Here is a 20,604-nt window from a genome sequence, read left to right as displayed (position 1 = left end):
TGATACAGCAATATCAGAAATCCCATAGAGCAAAACAGTTGATCACGCATCTGAGTTACTGCAAGCTATATATCTAATCAGGTCTCGAGTAGCTTACTCACAAGTATCATCCCAAGGCTGTTGGAGATTCCCTCTGAAGGCAGGCTGTTCCTAGCTCATGAGTTATGAGGGAGAGAGCCAGTTTCAGATGGTAAAACTCCTCTCTAAGTCCAAGTCCCCCACGTGGCTGCTGCCCCCTCCTCCTGGGCAGTCTTAACTTATATAGCCCCTGTGACCTCGTTCACCTGGTCCAGTGGAGGCCAGCACCTGTTGGCTGTCGGCCAACCAATTTGAAATATATCACTAGTTGCTGGGCAGACTCTAGCCCACCAGGTAGATGCCCCTCACTCAGGTAGCTGATACCAGTCAGGTAGGCAGAGGGAGCAGGTTTCCCCCCTCCCTCAGGGATGTATCCAGCTCAGGTTACCTAAAGAGAATAGGGTAAGGTGTGTCTCCTCTGCTGGGCCCATCCTAATCACATTGTCACAGGGCAGAGATTTTGGGGAGAAACAAAAGTGGCTTCCTGCCACAACAGGCATGCTCCCCCCAGGGCTGGTGCAGAGCTGTGAACCACAGGGATGGATTGCCTGGTTCCGTGCCTGCTCCATCCCAGCAGAGCCGATTGCAGTGCCAGGCCCATGCTAGGGCAAGGTGGAGCCAGGCTCTGAACTCTAGAGCTGGGGCTTCCAGGCTTCAGGCAGTTTCTCAGAGTAGGTGGCTGAGATCTGAATTTAGGGCACTGTCTTGGCTTCCTGGCATGAGCTAGCTTTTTCCAGGTTGGCCCGCCTGTTGAAGTCATGCCTGCAGAGGGTGTGGGTCAGAGTGGTGCAGCAAGTGCGTGGGTGCCTGTGGGTGGCTCTTCCAGCTCTGTGAGTCAGATCCTTGAAATCATGAGATCCGTGGAGAAATCTTGAGATTTTCAGACCTACAGATTGCCAGCTGGGGCTGCTTTTCAGTCTCCTGCTGTCTGAGCATTTTGTGCTCATGTTTTCCAAAATATCAGTGAGAAAGTTAACTGTTTTCCAAGTAAAAGCTGAAGTTTGTACAGAATTCTTTGTGTCTGAGAGTTGATGCTATAAGGATATGCTGAATATCACAAATCTCACCTTGGTACTGGGATAAAGAGAACTGGCCTGCACATATGTATGCGTGTGTAGGGGTTAGTAGTACACTCTTGGCAACAAACTAATTAATGCCCATGGGGGGGTGTAGGGAGGATAAACCATATGGTGATGGCCCCTTTTCTAATTGCTGGGGGTGGGAGAAAGTTTCTTCCCATTGTACCCCACAGTGGGAAGCTTTGCTCATCTCTGCCCCCCACCCACTGCAGTGGTAGGCATGGAGAGGCAGCAGCAGGGGTGGTTCCAAGCTGTGAAGGGGGAGGGGGTTCATTGTAGGTCCTGAACCCTTGTGGTGTCCAAGAGCATGCTGTAAGATGAGCAGCAACTCCCTCGTGCTGGCTACATCCTTTCTGCTGGGCTGGGTTAGTGTCACACTGTATGTAAGGGTCACCAGTCAGGGGACATCTGGGGCTTGGGGAGCCCCCTCAGTGGCAGGGATGGGGAATGTCCCAGAGAAGCCAGTGACATAACAGGGAACTTCCTGCCCTCAGCACCCCAGTCTGTTTGGGGAGGGGATGTCCTGAAGAAACCGGTGACATAATAGGGAACTCCTCGTGCCTCCTGATATGGAGCCCTCCTCCCTCTCCTCCTCTCTTGGCGTAGACGGGAAGCTCTCCAGGAAGTGACTTCAGCCTTGGTTCCTCAGGCCAGCTTCCTCTCCATTCTTGTCATTCTGTTTTTGCTTTTGGCAGGAGGAACGTGCCCGTCATCAGGCCCCATTCATGGCACCTGGCTAAGTTTTCAGAGGTCCGGAATGAGTCTGCCACCATGCACTGTCCCTCGGATGCCTTCAGTCTGTCTTGGCACTCAGGATGTGATGCCAGGTGAGTCCCTGGGCACCTGCGTGGTGGGGTCTTATATTGGCATGGTGCTCCTGAACCTCCATCTCCAACCTATTCTAGATAGACTAGGCTTATTGGAGCTGCTCACATAGTGGTCACAATTTGGGGCATGCAGGCTCTGTGGGTACTGGGGGTGGGGATCTCGTTAACTGTTCACTCTAAGTCCTGGGGTGCAATGCTGGGGGGCACTTGCCTATAAAACTCACCTTCCCAATGCAACCATCACCTTCTGCCCTCAGCCCCTCTGAGTCTTCAGCATCACTCAGGGCCCCATCTTGAAGCACTAGTTATCATTACATGGTTACCACCAATGCATGTGTAGCCCCAGATCCAATGAAGATGCCTGACACTGTTTCTGTCTCTGCTCTGGTGGGGCTGACTGGCTGCCCTAAGCAGACCTGAGCCTCTCTAGAGTTCTGTTGGATGTGACCTTCACCTCTGAATTCCCTGGGCTTGGCAGCACTAATTGCAACTTCCCCTGAAGCGTTTATTTGCCTTTAAAAGTACCTGTCTGCACTCTCCATCTCTCTCTCTCTCTCTCTCTCTCTGGCTAGGTATGTAAGGAGTTCTGTCCAAGGGAAAGCCGAGTCACTGCTGTCCCATAGAGGGCTTTAGGCTGTTTCATTGTCCATCTCTCTAGAGTAGTATTTATAGTCTGTGTTCATCTTGCCCTGGAATTTTCTGCCTGGTACCACATTGTTTCCAGTTCCCTGTGTTCTTTCTCTTGCTGGATCCAATTCTTGCCAAACTTATGCCTCCCACATGGGGTGTTTTGGGGCATTGCTAAAGGATTGCAGAGGTCTCTGAGCTGGGCTGAGCACCCAAGATCTGTCTAAGCAGAGTAACCTGGCTCTCTGGATTTTTGTTGGCTGATTCTTTTTCTCCCCAGTGGAAGATTTCCCTGTTTTTAGCTCTGGTTTTGTTTTGTCAGAGCTCTGATCCTGCTCTCAGCAGGAAGGGTGGTGACAATGGAGGAACAGGATTCCTTGCCAGCAAAGGAGCTAATGAATTCCAGCTCTGTTGGCCAAGTGGGAAGGCTAAGAATGCCAGATCACCCCAGAGTCCTGTGGTGGAGTGGGAGAGAGCACACTGCATGCCTTTCTGCTGGGGTCCTGCTCACCTCCAGCCAGCTGTTGCTTTCACACCAGCATCAGTGAAAAGGCCCACAGGCTCCCTTCAGCTACAAATTCTTCTGTTCCCACTAAGCAGAAGGGTCAGGCACCAGGGCTGAATTCAGAGCTGGGGTAAAGGTGAGGCACCAAGGTGGTTGGAGCTGCACCAGCTCACCCAGGAAGTAGTTTTCCCACTTTACTTTGCCCTGGTGGGACCGCAGCTGGAATATTGCATCCAGTTCTGGGCTTCACACTTTAGAAAGGGTGTGGAGAAGCTTGAGAGAGTCCAGATGAGAGCCACATGCATGATCAGAGGTCAGGAAAGCAGACCTTATGAAGAGAAGCTGGGAGGCATGGGACTCTTCAGCCTGGAGAAGCAAAGGCTCAGGAGGGATTTAGTGGCTGCCTATAGGTATGTAAGGGGTGTGTTTCAGGAGCTGAGAGAGTGTTGGTTCACGAGGGCATCCCAAGGAAAGAAAAGTTTAATGGTCACAAACTCTGGGAAGACTATTTTACGCTGGACATAAGAAAAAACTTTATTGTCCATGTCCCCAGAGCCTGGAATAGAGTTCCCCAGAAGTGGTACATGCACCTACTCTGGACACTTTCAAGAAACACTTAGATGCTTATCTTGCTGGGATCATTTGACCTAATGTACATGAAATCCTAGAACTGGGTTTGACACCAGATTACATCTCCAGGGAGCCAGTTCCTGGGCCGTTCATGCCAGCCTAGACCCATGTGGCATCTTGGGGGGATGCTATGGTAAGAGGGTGACAGTGGTGCTGTGGCAGGGGAGGAAGAGACACTTCTGTCTCAGTGCTGGTCCTGGTGAGGGTGTGAGATACTCTTTTGGTTCCTGATGTTTGTGATTTAAAGTTTGTTGTGTGGTGCTGTACCTGCAGTGGAGCAGCTGACACAGGAGTCCTTGTCTTGGCCAGGGAGTGGCAGAGGATCTGGAGCTCACAATATATTCACCTCAGCTTGCAGAATGGCAAGCATCACTGGCTGGCTCCAGTGTTCACCAGCAGTGCCTCTCACCCTTGCCTCTGGCAGCAGGGCCCTATGCTCTGGGCTGAGCAGAGGGGTGTAACTTTGGTCTTTGTGGGGGGAGACGGGGCATGTTCCAGTTAGTAGGCCAAGGACCTTGGGTTCTGCTCTTGACATGGTTTGGCTGAGGAGAAGGTGTTTGCCAGACAGCCCCTAATGCTTGTCCCCTCTCTTCCCCCTTCCCCCACAGTGCTCTGTCTCTGCAGTGGAACCAGATCTCTCGCCATTGCAGCACTGACAAAAGCAGCTCCATTGGGAGCATGGAGAGCCTGGACCAGCCCAGCCAGGCCTACTACGAAGGCCATCTCTCCCCAATTGACCAGAGCTTGTACCAGAACAAGAGGGACTCAGCCTACAGCTCCTTCTCAGCCAGCTCCAACGCCTCGGACTATGCCCTGTCATTGCGGCCTGAGGAGACCTCCTCCACCGACTCCATCCTCCAGGGCTTAGGCCCCTGCAAGCACCACGATGGGCGCTACTTGCAGACAGGCACAGATGGGGCCGAATCCCCAGGCAGAGCTGGCTTGCACCAGCTAGGTGGCCACCCAGCACCCAACTCCAGACCATCTTCTTGCCCTCACGAGAGCAACTTCTCAAGCTCTTCTAAAGCACCCATCCCACCCCAGCCCCCCACAAGGAGAGACAGCCTTCGGGTTTCCAACCCGCAGCCACCTGGCATAGACAAACGTCGTGCGTCTGCCCCACCCAACTCCATGCAGCTCAAAGGCCGGTGGACCTCAGACACCTTCCTGTCGCTGCATGACAAAGAGCACGAGGGGCCCTGTGGTCAGGCTCTGGGGATGTGCCCAGGCTACCCAAAGGAGCGTCTTTCGGCTGACCAGTACTACATGCTGAGCTCCCACCCAGACAGGCAGCAGCGCACCACCGAGCAGCTTATGGGAGAGAGCTTGGAGCATCCACAAGGGATGCATGGGCTGTATCAGGACAGAAGTGCCATGGCGGAGGTAACAGCCAATGGTGATCTGCCCCCTTCTCCTTGGAAAGGGCACATGGCTCACCGGCACAGTGCCCCTGAGCAACTTCTGGCATCCCAGCTGCACTCTCTGGAAGTAGCCAGTGACAGCCAGGACTCCCAGGTGCTGCCTGTTCAGGATGGGCACCAGTGGACTGTGTCCCCTTTGCACTCAGAGCAGCAGAGCCCAATCTGGTGCCCCCTGGCTGCCAAAGACCCGCCCTGTGGTGACCCAGCTGTGGCCAAGGAGTGGGCTAATGACCATGCTGCAGAATCCCAGTGCTCTGCAGGCTCAGCCCAGGATGCGGGGCATTGCCAGTCACCCTACAGGTGTTCCCCAGAGCCAGAGAGGCCATGTGGTGAGCCAGGGGAGCCAGCTGCTCTGCAGTGGTCTGCCAGCCTGATGCCTGGCTGCAGTATTGAGATGCTGGCAAGAGAGGGGAAAGAGCATGAGAAAAGCAAGCCAGCCAATAGAAAGATGGGCCCCTCCCATCACCGCTCAGCTCATATGCGGCGAAGGAATGAGCGCTTTGCCACCAATCTGCGCAATGAGATCCAGAAGACAAAAGCCCAGCTCCAGAAAAGCAAGGGCTCCTCAACCTTGCTGCACGGGGAGGAACTGGTGGAAGAGACTGAGCCCTCCAAGAGCACCCCCTCCAGGCCGGCGTCCCCTATTGCCCCTGCACCCTCTCCCCCTGTGCAAAGCCAAGTGCCCAGCCCAGGAGACAGGAGCTCAACCAGCATGGCTCGAGCCAGACCAGAGCCCCTCAATCCCAAGCCAGATGTGGCGTCTACTGAGGAGGCCAACAGGAGCCCCAGGCACCTGACAGACAGGAACATCCCAGTGCCAGAGCCTGTGAGGAAGGGCCCCTGCCCACCTCCTCCTGACAAGGAGAAGCCAATGGCCCTGGCAGGCCGGCGCCGGTGGAAGTGGTCTCCGGAGCACAAGCTGCAGCCTCACCTGCCTCAGGACTCCCCAAGCCCTCATGAGACTGAGGTGTATACCAAGGGCCCAGATGCCCCAGTATCCCCACCACGGCTGCCCGAGGATGCTGTCCTCCTGCCCTTTGCTGACAGGAGAAAGTTTTTTGAAGAGAGCAGCCGGTCTGTCCCTGGAGCCCACCACCCTGGCTGGCATAGGAAGCTAGCTAGCTTCCGGCCCAAAGCAGCAGAGTCCAACACCTTCCAGCCTGTGGATGTGGAGCGCTGGGACCTGCGGCGCCACTCCATGGACCAGTCCTACACACCACTCTCACCCGGGAAGCAGAATGCTGCTGCCTGCCCTGAATGCTGCCTGGACTCCCCTGTGTGCTACAAGCCTGTCACACGGCACAGAGACTTTGAATACCTCCGGGCCTTTCCTTACACCTGCACTGTGCCAGGGCCAGTGCTTCATGAGCCCTGCCATTACTGCTCTAGGGACATGTGCCCTGGCTTGGTCCCCAGGAACATGCAGACCACCCACCATGGTTACCACTGCCACCCCCACCCATGGGCACATTGCTCTGATTGCTGCTGCCCATCCTCACACAAGGTCATAGAGGAGAGTGAGCCCTGGCCTCTGCAAAAGAGCTTCATTCCGGTAAGACATACAAAAAACTAGAACTCTTGGTTCCAAAATGATACCGTTTATTAGACCAACTGGAAAATGGCAAGAAAACTTCCATTTTCTGCAAGTTCCTGCATCTGCAGGAACAGAGCAGACTGTTCCAGGGCCTGGGCCTTGCAACAGCAGCATGAGTTGCCCCTTTGGGGAGATGCGTGCGTGTGTGTCAGGAGGCTTAGGGCTTGGCAGTTGATGTGATCTGCCTATCTCAAGGCTCGGCATTGCTAGGAATCGCATCTTTTTCCCACTTTCTCCTCACCTTTGCCTCCACTTCTGCTGCTGTGGCATTCACAGGACAGCAGGAGGCATTCTCTCCCATGGCTGTTATAGGTCAGAAGTGGCTGATCTGTGGGCAGAGTGCAGGTGAGTGGGGTGAGGGGTTAGGACAGATTCTGTAGTGCAGGACAGTGCCTTTGGGCTCTTGATGGCCAGAGGATCACTTGGAGGCAGCCGTTGGCTACCTCTGTCTGTTGCACACAGTGCAGATGGAGGTAGAGGCCTGGATGGTGTAGTTTATCGCATGCTATTGACCAGGGGTGGGCAAAATGTGGCCCAGGGGCCAGATACAGTCCACCAGGCCATTCTATCCAACCCGCAGGGCCCCTAAAAAATTTAGAAAATTAATAGTTATCTGCCCTGGGCTGCCTGTTATGTGGCCCTCAGTTGCTTGCCAGAACTCAGTAAGTGGCCCTCTGCCCAAAATAATTGCCCGCCCCTGCTATTGACCATGATACCTGCCATACTCATCTGCCTTTTCTGGGGACAGCCTCTGGCATCCCAGCCCCTGAGCCTCCAAACAGTCCCTGTCTGTGCTGAGCTCCCAAGACGTGTCCCTTCCCACCCCTTGCTTCGGAGATCCACTGCACCCGGTTATACTTGCCCACCTGTGAGAGATCTTTACTAGCCAGGGGGCATTTCCTCTGGAGCCCATCTGTGCTGATCCCATGCTGGTCAGCTGGGGACAGCGAGGCATTGCAGTTTGTGCACCTGCAGTGGGGCTGAGACAGCAGAGAACAGGGACAGCGAGAGACGGGTATAAAGCAGGGAATGCAGTACTTGAATCCCAGCTATGCCTCTGCTTCCAAGTCTGCCTTGTGCTGGCCCTGTAGGGCAGGAGACAGTAGCTTCCACCCTCAGGGGAGGTTGCTGAGCTTGTAGCTGTCATTACAGAAAACTGAATCTTGACTTGGAAATCAGGATGTTTTTATATCTAGAAGGACTGCTGTGGGGTCACTGGACAGATTCTGCTGTGCTTGGAGCTCTCATTTTATTCTCTCTGCACAATATGGGAGAAGCAATAGCCCTGGCAAACAAATGCCTCCTTTATCAGAAGTGGCCTGTGGAGTATAGTGGATGCCTGTTGGGGTGTTCAGATCCAGGGTCTTCTCTACTGTAGCCAGCACCAGGTGCCCTGGGGCAGGTGCATGTACCCAGCTGTAGGCACGTGCCTGGAACAAATACACTATTCACACATAATGAAACCATGTGTTGAGCCAATAAACGTGTCCTCCCTGGGTGCATTTACATATGCCTATTAATATATAGCAATAAACTCCACAGCTTATTACTCCAGAGTTTATTGTTCTTGGGCATGCATCTGCATGTGGGCCTGGGATTGCAGCATGTTGAGCCAGGTTGGAACAGCCCCAGCTGGCAGGAAGCCCAGGGGGTCAGCCTGCCAGCCCGGGGCTGCTCCCCTGGCTCCACATGCTGTGGAGGGGGTAGCTGTGGCATGAGGGCTTCAGTGTGGGGCTAGCCTGCAGGCAGCCCCTGCACTGAAGCATACTTAAGCCTCAGCCAGCTGGGGCAGTGTCTACACATGTGCTGCTGTGGAGTAAATTACTTTACTCCAACCTAATAGAGGTGCACCAAGACATTTACTGCACAGTTAATTAGTCTACTGTGTAGTAAATATCTCATGTTGACACAGCTCCTGTGTAGTGAAAGGGGTCTGGGAGTGTGGCAGTTCTTAAAGCTGCTGCAGCTCCTTAGCACTAATGGCTGGAGGTGGCTATACAGTTTGCAGAACTCCCTGTGCCATGGGGTAGCATTGCTTTCTGAGCTGCTTTATAGCTTTTGCACTAGCTTTGGCATGTGATGCTAGATTTGGCAGTGTGTTGCTGTCGTTCAGTCAGTTTGTCTGGTTGGTGGCCTGGCCCCAGGGCAAGGCAGGGGCAGAGCCTCTCTTGGGGCTTTCAGCTCAGGTTCTGGAGGTGCAATTCCCTGCCAGGTCCAACTCAGAGCCTAAATGCTCAGGTGCTCTGAGGTACATGTTTGCTTTGTGAAGCAGAAAGAGAGCTTTTGGCTCCCAGCAGCACCCTGCGTGCTGCTTTCCTGCTTGTGCCCCGCCTGGCTCCATACCTGTTGGGCTGTGATGGGACCTGCCCGGGCTGCTGTGCTGTAGGGAACACACCCGCCTGCCTCGGCTGCAGCGAACCCTGACATCGTGGTGCAGACCCAGCTGAGCTGGGCAAGGTCTTTGTTGCAGTGCCACCCATGGCCCTGTGGGAGTCAAATCCGGACAAGGGGCAGCAAATAGGCTGAATGGGTTTATGACTAGCAAGGGGGGCATTAGCAGCAAGAAGGATGCATCTCCCTGCTGAGACCTGCTCCCATCTGAAAGCTGTTTTTGGCAGAGCGTGACCATGAGGGCTGAAAGGTATAAATGTCCCCCCACCTCTGCCTCCCATCCATTCTGCTTCCCAAGGTGGGAGCAATTATAGGGGAAGGCAGTGTGTGGAGTAAGGTTGAGGTTTGAGCCAGACAGCAGTGTCTGGGGCAGGGGGAGTGGGAAAGCAGCCACATGGGGGAGGGGCACAGACTTATCCTGGCATTCTTGCTCATCTGATTTTTCTTTGCAGGAATTTCCTCTGGACGAATGGGAGCCCGCAGCGATAAACAGGAAGGCCAGCCAGTCAGTGAGGTAAGAGGCGCTGGCTGGGGGATGGGGGACTGACTCCCCACTTGGCAGGAAGCCTTTGATGTGGTACCTTGGGTGAGGGGCAGATTTTTTGCTTTGATTAAAAGCTAAAGGCAGAAGCCAAGGCTGGGATGGCCCAGCAGGGTCACCAATGCCCCATCATCCCAGTGTGCTGCTCGGCTCCCGCTTCCAGCTGGACTGCTTGGGCCCCAAGGAGCAGTGGTGCTGCCTTACCCTGGGTGCTCTTCCAAGCAGCTTGGAAGAAGCGGGCTCCATCTGGCCTGCTTGCCCTTCCCATAGGATGCTGCTGCCCAGCCCTACATGCACCTGTGCATGGTACTATCCAGGGAAGAACCTGTCCTGAGGAAAGCAATTCTTATTGCCCCCATGGTCAACATGGGACCATCACTCATGGGTACAGAAAAGATGCCATAGGATGGTTGAGAGTAATGGTGCAGCTCTGCACATGTGGAAGGGATCAGCACCTGAGCAAATCCAGTGGATTTTTTGAACTCATCTACAAACCCTCCAACTCATAGCAGCACAGTGGCAGGCTAAAAAAATCTCACTTTTAATCCAGCTCTGGCACAGTCAGGAACACCAGTGGCTTGGAGTTTGTGTCCAAGAGTTCAAAGCCCCCTGCCCTCTGACCCTTTCTCAGACAATCTGGATTGCAGAAGCCAAAATAAGTGGCCTCCATAATGACTCCTGGGATTTCATGCGTTTGGATGCTGATGGGACAGGCAGGCTGCTGGCCCTGCTAAGAGATTCCATTTATGCTTCTGCTGGAGGCAGGGGATTTCCTATGGGCCAGGATTTTCTCTGGGGTGTTACTGAAAAGTTACAGAACAGCAGCTCAGCAGAAACCCTGTCCCTTGCTCCAGTGAACTGAGGCAAGCATCCAGCCTGCTGAGCACAGTGCCTTTTAGCTTATTTTGAAGGCAGAAGAGCTTGGATAAGTTCCCAAACCAAATCCTTTAAGGTTGTGAGCACAGAGTAGCGATGTAGCACAGGAAGGGCCTTGAAGGTTGTTAAGGTCAAGGTTTCCAGATGTAGACGCCTCAATTTAGGTCCTTTAAATCCATAATTTGGCACCTAATAGAGCTGTTTTTTCAAGTGTGCGCGATGCCAAACAGCTGCTGTCACCACAAGCTTCCCAGTGTGCACATATGCTTCCAGACAACTGCCACTGAAACAACAATCCTCTGGTGCTCTTGGAAATGGTCCTGGCATTGAGTGAATAGATTTCCCAAGTGATTTAGGAGCATTAATCTTTGGAAAATCCCAACCTCAGTGCCTAAAGATAGATTCAGGAGCCTTGAATTAGGCACCTGCTTGTTCAAACCTTTTCAGATTCAATTTCAAATTTGTTTAAGCCCAAATACTTGACATGGTAAAAGCAGCGTTAGGGGAATGCCAGGAACTTTAACTCTGCCTTTTGCCTCGTTGCACTGCAACCCATCCTGGTGACGGAGATGTAGGACTAAGCATTTTAAGTGATATTCAACACTTTGAAAACACGAGCAGGAAAATGTGGCTCATTAGCTGGACATGCAATGTTCCTGTCCATGCTAGCATGCTTAGGAGCATTTGTCTGGATTGCAATAGCACTTGAAGGCCCCAAAAGATGTATATTAATGGGATAAATTACTGGGGTAACTGGGTTATGATCACTGAGATGTGAGGTTGGACCAGGTGATGTAATAGTCCATGCTGTCCTTAAATCCTGTGAATCTACAGCTAGGCTAGGGGGTTTCTGTGGTGGCCCTTGCTTCTCAGTGCCTTGGCATGTATGACAAGGATGTGTGGCATGCAGTGGACATGGTGTGGTAGCTTTGTGGGCTCTGATCTCTCCCCAGTGTCAGGAGAGTGACTGATAAAGTGTAGGGCTGTCTGGCTTCTCTACTGTAGGTAGCTGAGGCTTTGTTGTGTGCAGTGGTGGTGAGGGTGGAACTGATAGATTGAGCAGAGGGGAGGTGGTGGTGCCTCCAGTCTCTACATCAAGATGAGATGCAGAGGGACACACTTTTGGCCTGCAAGTGGAGGCAAAGAGGAATTTGAGGTGGCAGGGTCAGTGGAGGAGGTTCAGACAACTCAGCCAGTAATAAGCACATTGGCATGGCTGTATCTGTCCCATGGGGGTTGCGTGGCTTTAGAAGGCTTAGTGAAGCTGGGTGACTGTTTGTGGTATGTGTTTTAGTGATTGCTTCCTCTTCAAGGTTTTTTTCTTTTAAATGAGATTTCCCCAGTGTAAGATTTTTCTGTCTTGGATTTTCCTTTTTTATAGGTATTCATTTGCCCAACAAAGGCAGATTCCCCTCTGTTTGTGCCCTCTTAGCAAGCGGAAAGGCCCCTTGCTGGAGGCTATGTGCAGCAAATGGTTCTTTAACAGGAACTGGTGTCTGGTGAATGGCCAGTAGGTCAGGCCTCGTGTCTGAAGGCTGTGCCTCTTGTTGGGGACCTTCCCAGTGAGGAGATGCCTGGATGAGGCTTAACAGTGAGGGTGTTCTTCCCAGGTGGGGAAATGTAAGGTGGAGCATCTCAGAGGGGAAATCAGACTTACGTTGTTGTTTCTAAAGATGCCAGCACACCCTGTTGACACTGAAGCCTAGTACATGAAAGCCATGGCCTCCCCACAGCAATCTAGCATCATCTCCTAAAGCAGGGGTTGGCAACCCCAGCACACATGCCAGAGCATGACACATGAGGACATTTTGCTCTGCACACCACAGCTGGCTGTGGCTATGGGCAGCTGCTGCCAACCACACAGGTGACAGGGTGACTGCAGGCCACATTGTGAGGAGCCTAGGCTCTGTGGCAGGTAGCTGGGATGGATGTGGCAGGCAGCTGGGAGGCTGCAACCAGTGCACTGGGGTCCAGAGCTCCAGCCCAGCCCCATGGCTGGTAGCAGCTGCACGCTTAGATCCGGGCACACGGCAGGGAAGGGCCCTGGGGCAGCGCAACCCCAACCCCTTCTCTGCTGTGTGCCGTGAGGTGCGTGTGCAGCTGCTGTCACCACAGAGACAGACAGGGCTCTGGACCCTGGTGCAGCTGTTCACAGCCTGCCTGCTGCCTGCTGTGAGCCATGGTGGCAGTGGCTACATGTGCGCCTTGGGGCACACTGTGGGATCCTGGGGCAGCGCAACTCCAGCTCCTCCTCTGCTGTGTGCCCTGAGGGCCAGGGGCAGTGCAGAAGCCAGGCTACGGCCAGAGGAAAGGGAGCCAGTTCTTTTTAGGCACTCCCACATTAGCACTGCAGGGAGAGCTTCAGTGTTTGGGATTGCAAACAGAAGTGAGGGTAGGGAGGGGGGCAGCTGGGATGTCAACACGCGTCTCTAGAGAAAGGCAAACTCTGGCTATTCCTTGGATTTCAGGAGCAAATTGGGGAAGGGGTGGGATAAATGCTGTTCCTTCTCTGCCTGTGGGCTCTAGTGGCACGCATGTGTATGAGACAATTATGGGACCCTGCTGGGAAGGGGAATGCCTGTGGCTAAGATTTGTGTGCCTAGTCTTGAGCATCACAGCAAGCAGAGAGGTTTTCCAAGGGGTATGGGTTGGAAGATTGCAGGCAGTACAGTCCCTGTCTGTGTAAAATCCCCAGCTCTCATGTAGTGCCTTTCATCAGTAGATTGTAAAGTGCTTTGCAAAGTAAGTTGGTATATCAACAGTACAGGTGGGGAAACTGAAGCACAGAGCAGGGAAATGAGTTGCTGAAGGTCACCCAGGAGGGTAGTGGCAGCTCCTGACTGCCAGCCCACAGCGCCATCCACTAGGCAATACTGTCTTCCCAATGCAGCTAGTTTTGTCTCTGGCTTGTGGGGGCAGGAGGGGAGAATAGACTGTTCAGAGTTAGCTCACCCCTGCAGCCATCTTGTCCATTATAAGCAGTAGGTAGTTCAGGGGTGGGCAGCAGCTCCAGTTCCCAGGGCTGCTGTTCAGCACCAAGGTCATCCATGGCCTAGATAGGTTGTGGAGAGGAGAAAAACCCAGTTCCATTCAAGGCATGGGGGCCTAGTAGTGCTGTACATGGGGGCCTAGTTGAGCTTGGCTCCTCTGGTCACTCTGAGGGCTCTACAAAGCTGGGTTGTTGTCAGCCTAGAATGGGAGCACACAGCAAGTCAGTGGGATTGCTGGAGCCCTGGTCCCAGGTGCTCTGACCACCCACCTCCTTTCCTTCAACCTCCACTTCTGGCCTAGGCTACTGGAACACCAAGCTAAACCTTGCATGGAGGGAGCACCTGGAGAAGGGATATGTCCAGTGGGTTGGAAATAGGATCAGCTGAGGTTCGGGTGTTGGGCAGTATCACAGACACGTCCCCCTGAAGTGACTGCGCACCATCTCTGGTTTCATGCTGGGGTGTTTCAAATGCAGATGTCCTAGTGGAAGTATCCTGAGAACTCTTTAGACTACCCATGCCAGGGTTCCCAGGGCACAGCTTTGGCACTGAAGCCCTTGAGGTGGGGGTGGGGGAAGAAGAGTTGGAGGGGATGGTACTGTGATTTGGGGACATAGAAATCCTACAGTAGATAGGTAGAGGCCCAGAGCACTAAGTGAGTGGAATAGGCTGGGCCCTGCAGCACAGAGTGGTGGGGATTCATGGCCTTGTTGGAGGCTGTTGCTATCTAGAGTTGCTCCCAGGGGCCAGGGTTGCCCTAACAGTAGGGAATTGGGCCTTTGAGTCCCTGGGTGTGACAGTAACCCTGTTTGTAGACAAGCACCTGGCAGCACTGAGCAGGCTGAGGCCGGGCACAAAACGTGACCATGTGATTGAATTGCTTTTGGGTTGTCTGCCCCCTCCTGTCTCTTGCAGCGAACTGTCGCACTACAAGATCAGCTTGCAGAAGGGGGGGCCGTTCCAGCCCTGCTTTGAGAGCTCTGAGCAAGAGTGGCCCAAGTGCTACCGGGCCACGTCCTCCCTAGACCTCTCTTGGGACGGTGATCAAGCTGCACAAGGGCAGGAGAGCCCAGCTTATGAGGAGAGCCTGCCAGAGCTGCTGCATCGCCCACTCCGTGGACGGGCATTCTCCGAAAGCCACCTCAACATAGAGCCTCCAAGTCCCAGGCGCATGGAGAGAAGAGACATCCCCTCAGCTAAGCTAGATGCGACTAGGCCAGAGCCTCCATGTCCAACCAGAAAGAAAGGGCCACCCCCTCCACGACCCCCACCCCCCAACTGGGAGAAGTACAGGACTCGCCGGACATCCCATTACCACGTCTACCCTCCTGAATCTTCAGGGTCCATCTCAGCCTTCACAGCAGTGCCCTTGGAGCAGTCCCACCAGCAAAATCGAAGCTCTGTAGAGGCAGCAAGGCAGCGTTCCCAGAGCTTGCCCCTAGACAAGCACCATGGGGACTCAGCCAAGCCTCCAGCCCCCTCACAGTGTCGAGTGCAGTTCACCCCACCTCAGGAATCTACCATCCCCACAGGCACTGGGCAGCCCCCAGAGCAGGGGAGCCACCACTATTACTGCCCCAGCTCACTATGGAGGACACCAGAGCTCCCAGGGCTAGATGTGGGCACCAGAGACTCTCCTAGGCAAGTATCCCTGCTGTCTCTTCCCTCCCACCACAGTATGCACCCCTGCCACCTCCCCTGGCACAGGAAGGATAACAGGGGTGTCCTTACTGCAGTGGCAGGACTTGTTACCTCAAGAGGTAGTTTTTGGATGCTGCCATTGGCCCTAAGCTGTGCTTGTCTCATGGCAGTGGTCTCCAGGTGCTCGTGTCCTACTTCAGACTGAGGCTGAGCCTATTTCTCTAGGAGATGGAGAGCAAACATGCACTGGTCTGTCACGAGGAGATGCCCAACCCTGTTGGGAGTCCCCTTCTATGGGCCTGAGTCCAGGAGCTTGGAGCACTTTGTTAGGTGTCTGCCAAACTAAAAGCACCTTGATCCATCAACCACCATTTCAGCCAGAGTGAGGGATGTTTTCCATGTGGAGGAGTGGGGGCTGCGATCCAGCCAGCCTGGCACTGCTACCTCCTCCCCACCCCATCCAGGGCAGGAGCTGGGCTGTCACTGCCTATCTGCCACCCCTTGGATACCAATCCTCTAGCAGCTGGGAGGATCAGAAAATGGCAGCAGCAAACTGTGGCCACCCTGGCAGAATGCTGATGCTGACCCCTTGCGTCCTTCTGCTTGCCTCACGTAAACCCAGAGCAGGCACTGAGTCCTGAATTTTTTTCACATAAGCCAGGCGAGGCACAAGCCTGAGGGACTTGTTGCCTCTACGTGGGACTTGTTGCTTTTACTTGTTGCCTCTCCCAATTGCCCATTGTCCAACACACTCCTCTGTCAAGCATGTAGTTGTGTTTTTGAGCATTTTCCTGAATCCAGCCAGCCTAAAGTTGCTTCTTTGAAGTTAGGGCTCTTGCTCGGCATGTGAGGGGCTGGGGGGATTTGAAGGGCTATCAATAACTTTCATCCCCTCTGTTTAAAGGCCAGATGGGTTCTCAGAGGAGGGAGTGAAGGCAAAGACCCAGTGGGATAAGGGAAGGCCTATGAAGGATGAGCAGTACCAAGTGATCAGCTGGGGCCACGAGCAGCCACGGCCCAGCCCCCCCAGCCTGGGTGAGTGAGGCTTCCCCATGACTTCCTCTAGAGTGAGCCCACATACCAACTATGGCCATTCATTCCTTGCCTCCTTCTGCAGCCCCCAAGGAGATGGAGTCAGCCCCGGAGAACGTGGAGCTGGAGACCTGTCGGCTGGGTGTAACAAGCAGGCAGCACCCCTGCCGCATGGACTCAGAGGAGCTGATGCGAGATGTGGCTGGCAGGGACAGCTCCCTGGCCAGTGTGTTGACCCCAGCTGCCAGCATGGTGACGACAGCCAAGGTCATGGGTGAGCTCTTCTCGGCGGGGGATCAGCAGGCATGGAAGGACCAACGCCAGCAGGACTGGCTGCTGGAGAAGCAGGGGGAGGCAGTGGCCCATGAAAGGTAGGAGGCATCTCAGCTTCTCTTGCATGAAGCTGGCTGGTGGGCATTGGCGGGGCTGGATTTCAGGATGTAAATAGCTCTAGATGCAGACACCACCAGCATGAGGACTTTGAGGCTGGAGCATATGACATCTCTGTGTGTTGTCCATGTTCCTTCAGCCTGACTCCTCTCCAAAGTTATCTCAGCCCTCCACTTTCCTGCAGATTTTAGACCTTGTTGCTGCTGTCCCTATACATCATTGGACAGGCAGCCTCTGTGGCTGGCCATACATTCAAACATTGCCTCTGCACATAGCAGCAGTGAATCTTTCCCTTGTGACTCTTAGGAATGGGAGACAAGAGGGACTAAGGACACTGGCAGAACAGGACTTCAGATGTGCATTGAAGGAGCCCTGGAAGGCAGGAGCCACAGGGGTTCCTGAGGGTGTGGATGCTGGGGTCTTCTGCCAGTGTGGGTTCCATTGCACTGTGCTGCGATATCCCCCATCAGGTCTCTGTCTAACCCCTGTGGTGCCCTGTGTTGGTGCAGGCAGGAGTTTCAGCCCATCTCGCCTCCCCCAGGTGGGGCCATCAGCCCCACCTCCTACTCAGCGTATTATAACACCTCGGCGGGCAAGGCTGAGTTGCTGAACAAAATGAAAGAGCTGCCAGACACAGCAGAGGGGACCTCTGAGGATGAGGAGGTGGATCATGAGCTGGCACAGAAGAAGGTGAGAGGGGGCAGTTACAGATACTGCAGGCTCTGCCCTAACCAGAGTTGCAGGCAGAAAACCTTCCACTGGCATTAGGGAATGAATGTGGATATGGGGTCCAGCCTGGAGCACTGTGGCTGGGCCCCTGTGAGATCACTGGGGCATCCTTATCCTCCCTGTGGGGTTTGGCCAAGGGCCCATGGAAGGACAGGGAAGAGAACCCAGCAGACCCCCCCACCTCGCTGTGACCACTAGCCTGCACTTCCTTCTCCTGAGCTGGGAATAGAAACAAAGTCCTGTACCCCTGCTCCAACCACTAGATGCCACTTCCTTCCCCAGCTTAGAGAATAAAGCCCAAGAGAGCCCCTACCTAACTCAAACCCCACCCATAGCTGGAAAGAACACAGGCGAGCCCCCTGCTTCAGCTCTAATTGCTAGGCCCCTCTTCCTGCCCAGAGCTAGGAAGAGAACCCCATCACCCTGATTCCTAGCCCCCTCTCCATCTCCTGTGTAACACGCCTCCTCTATGTAGGCACAGCTCATCGAGAGCCTCAGCAGGAAGCTGTCAGTGCTGCAGGAGGCGCAGCGGGGCCTGCAGGATGACATCAGTGCCAACACGGCACTGGGTGAAGAAGTGGAAAGCCAGCTCAAGGGTGTCTGCAAGCCCAATGAGCTGGACAAGTTTCGCCTCTTTGTCGGGGACCTGGACAGAGTGGTCAACCTGCTGCTGTCTCTCTCGGGCCGCCTAGCACGTGTGGAGAATGCGCTCAACAGCCTGGGCCCTGAGGCCACTGAGGAGGAGAAGGTATGGGGCAGGAGCTGCAGGCTGAAGGGGGAGAAGGAGTGAGGTGGGAGGAGCAGACATGGAAGAGAGGTCTTCCTCAGTATGGGCATGAGTATCCCAGCCCTGCATCTCTGCTGGAGCTATATCACCAGCCACATGCCATCCGCTGGGGAACCAGGGCGGTGGGTCACAGGCAGCAGGGAGGGTCTGACGGCAGGATGGAAAATGCTGGAGAAAAGAAGCACTTCTGAGGTTGCTCCCCAAGGACTCTTACATGTACTTCTGAGTCAGGTTGCACAAGGCACTAAGCAGTGCACAACCATGTTCACCAACAGTCTAGGCTCAGGAACTGCATTTGTGAAACAAGTAAGGTGAGGTGAATCTACAGAGGAGATCATTATGGTTCGCTCAGGAACTAACATAGGACCACACTGCCTGTGACAGCAGTTGGTTATTTAGGCAACCACATTCTGCATTAGCAAAGCACAGATATGGGGGGTTGTCTCTGCTCAGGGATGGGATGGTAGAGGGCTGTGGGGCAGGATTGAGGGGTAAAAGCTGAGTTGTGTGTAAGGTTTCCCAGCTCCTGAACTTTCTTCCCCAAATCCAACATTTCTATGAATTATTTGGGGGTTGTTTATGTGGGGCTGGGCCCTATTCTGTCTTGTCTTGGGGACCTCCAATCTTGCTCCTCACGTCCTACCTCAAGGCCACAGCAGCTCTGAAGGCCATGCTTACCCCCTCCGCCCTTCTGTCCTGCAGGTAGCACTGATTGAAAAGAAGCGGCAGCTCTCAGAGCAACTGGAAGATGCCAAGGAGCTGAAGGAGCACGTGGGCCGCCGGGAGCGGGTTGTGTATGAGATTGTGTCACGCTACCTGCTGGATGAGCAGCTACAGGACTACCAGCACTTTGTCAAGATGAAGTCTGCCCTCCTCATTGAGCAACGGGAGCTAGAGGAGAAAATCAAGCTGGGGGAGGAGCAGCTTAAGTGTCTCAGGGAGAGTCTCCTGCTGGGCCCCAAAGAGTGTTAGTGCCCTGGCCTGCCCAGCAGCTGCAGCTGCCTTCTCATGGATGATGCCAACAGGACCTAGAGCAGAGGTGGGGCATAATTGTGCCCTGCTGGCCACTGCAGTCTCCCAGATTATGGCCTCGGAGAATGGCTTTGAGGCTGGTGTTCCCATCTCAGAACATGCACTAATTCTGCAGGAGACTTAAGTGCCTTCTGGCTGGCTGCCAGGACCAGTTGGGCCCTGGTTACCAATCAGTGAGTTCAGAAAAGACCTTGGACATCCCCAAGAATTCCAAGTCCTGAGGCCCCTGGGGTGCGGCTATGCCAGCCATCTCCCATCATTGGCCTGTCAGGAACCTGTTGGGTCACAGGTGCCATCTCACCAACACCAGGAACAGAGAGGATCTGTACTGCAGGAGTTCTGCCAGGCCTGTGAGTACCCACCCACCTCCACTGGAGAGCATACAGGGATTTCTGGAGCTGAACTGGAAGGGAACCTGATGACATGGTCTCTTGAACACCCCAAAAGGATGTTGCTTTAGCCTTCCCAGCCTTTGCCAAAGTGTGTGGCAGACACAGCTGTGAGCCAGGGAACCCAAGGGACTGATGCTTGCTTCCTGTCAACCATCCTGCCGCAGGAGCCCTTGTCTGCATGAACATCCCAGCCACAGGCCTAGATGGCACTGCCAGCCAAGCACCAAGCCTGCAGGCAGCACTACCAAAGTGGATCTTGTCCTAGTGACTGGTGTCTGGTCCTCTCTACACCTGTGCCTGCGCTTGCATGTGGGAGTGTGGCTGGGGGGCAGGGGATCCTTCTGAAATGTTATTTATTTTTATATGTTAAGTTGCTTCTTAGCCAGTGAGGAGGGCAGGGTGCGGGGCATAGCCACAGCTGGAGCATCTGCCCAGAGCCTGCTGTCCTGGTCAGCCCTGCCTCTGGGGATGGGATCCAGTCTGGGCTTGCTGGATGGAGGGAGCCCAGATGAGCTCTTGAGAAGTCAGCAGCAGAGACAAGAATTGCTCTTCCTCAGTGCTCCCAGGTAAGGATGGCACAAGGCTTTCAGATCACCTTCCCTTCCAGCCAGGTTCAACACCTCCCTGTCCTCCACAGGGGACTGTTCCCTGTGCCCTCTAGCCCAAGGCCCTGCCCCTTGCAGTAGGCTCCTCTGTGCAGGCTGTTCAGAGTCCATTCTGGCAGGGCACAAGAATCCAGGTCAGATCCATCACTCGGAGACTCGTGTGGATTCCTTTGTAACCATGGCAGCTCCACGCAGGGCAGTAGAAGCAGGTTGGCCTGTGACCTCCTGCATCTGTTCCACCAGGACACCTTGACAAGAGGCTGGGAGATGTCTGCAGAGACCCTGTCACCGATGGTCTCTGCTAACCTGTGCTTCAGGCTCCCAGCAGCTGCCTTGGACTCAGCAGTGTGTGGGATCCCCATGGAGTCCTTGGTCATGTGCCTGCTGAGCTCCCATGCCAGGACGAACTTGGAGGTATGGGCAGGGGCTATGGGGAA

The 20,604-nt window shown here is 54.3% G+C and overlaps 1 protein-coding gene across 1 annotated transcript in view; it reads left to right on the top strand.

Moving 5' to 3' along the window:
- SHROOM4 (shroom family member 4) overlaps positions 1–20,314 on the top strand; it is a gene marked incomplete at its 5' end in the record, with an annotated part of 65,788 nt that extends 45,474 nt beyond the window's left edge. Inside the window, 9 exons of the mRNA XM_019521002.1 lie at positions 1,853–1,984; positions 4,355–6,719; positions 9,605–9,666; positions 14,475–15,200; positions 16,105–16,235; positions 16,318–16,603; positions 17,132–17,312; positions 17,827–18,099; positions 18,841–20,314. Of these exons, the coding sequence (XP_019376547.1) occupies positions 1,853–1,984; positions 4,355–6,719; positions 9,605–9,666; positions 14,475–15,200; positions 16,105–16,235; positions 16,318–16,603; positions 17,132–17,312; positions 17,827–18,099; positions 18,841–19,110 (4,426 nt within the window). The remainder of the gene's footprint in view (positions 1–1,852; positions 1,985–4,354; positions 6,720–9,604; positions 9,667–14,474; positions 15,201–16,104; positions 16,236–16,317; positions 16,604–17,131; positions 17,313–17,826; positions 18,100–18,840) is intronic.
- Between the last annotated feature and the right edge of the window lie 290 nt (positions 20,315–20,604).

Source organism: Gavialis gangeticus, unplaced genomic scaffold (genome assembly GCF_001723915.1).
Source record: "Gavialis gangeticus isolate Ggan-Ray unplaced genomic scaffold, GavGan_comp1, whole genome shotgun sequence".
Taxonomy (NCBI): Eukaryota; Metazoa; Chordata; order Crocodylia; family Gavialidae; genus Gavialis; species Gavialis gangeticus.
This window is presented reverse-complemented; position numbering and strand designations above follow the sequence as displayed.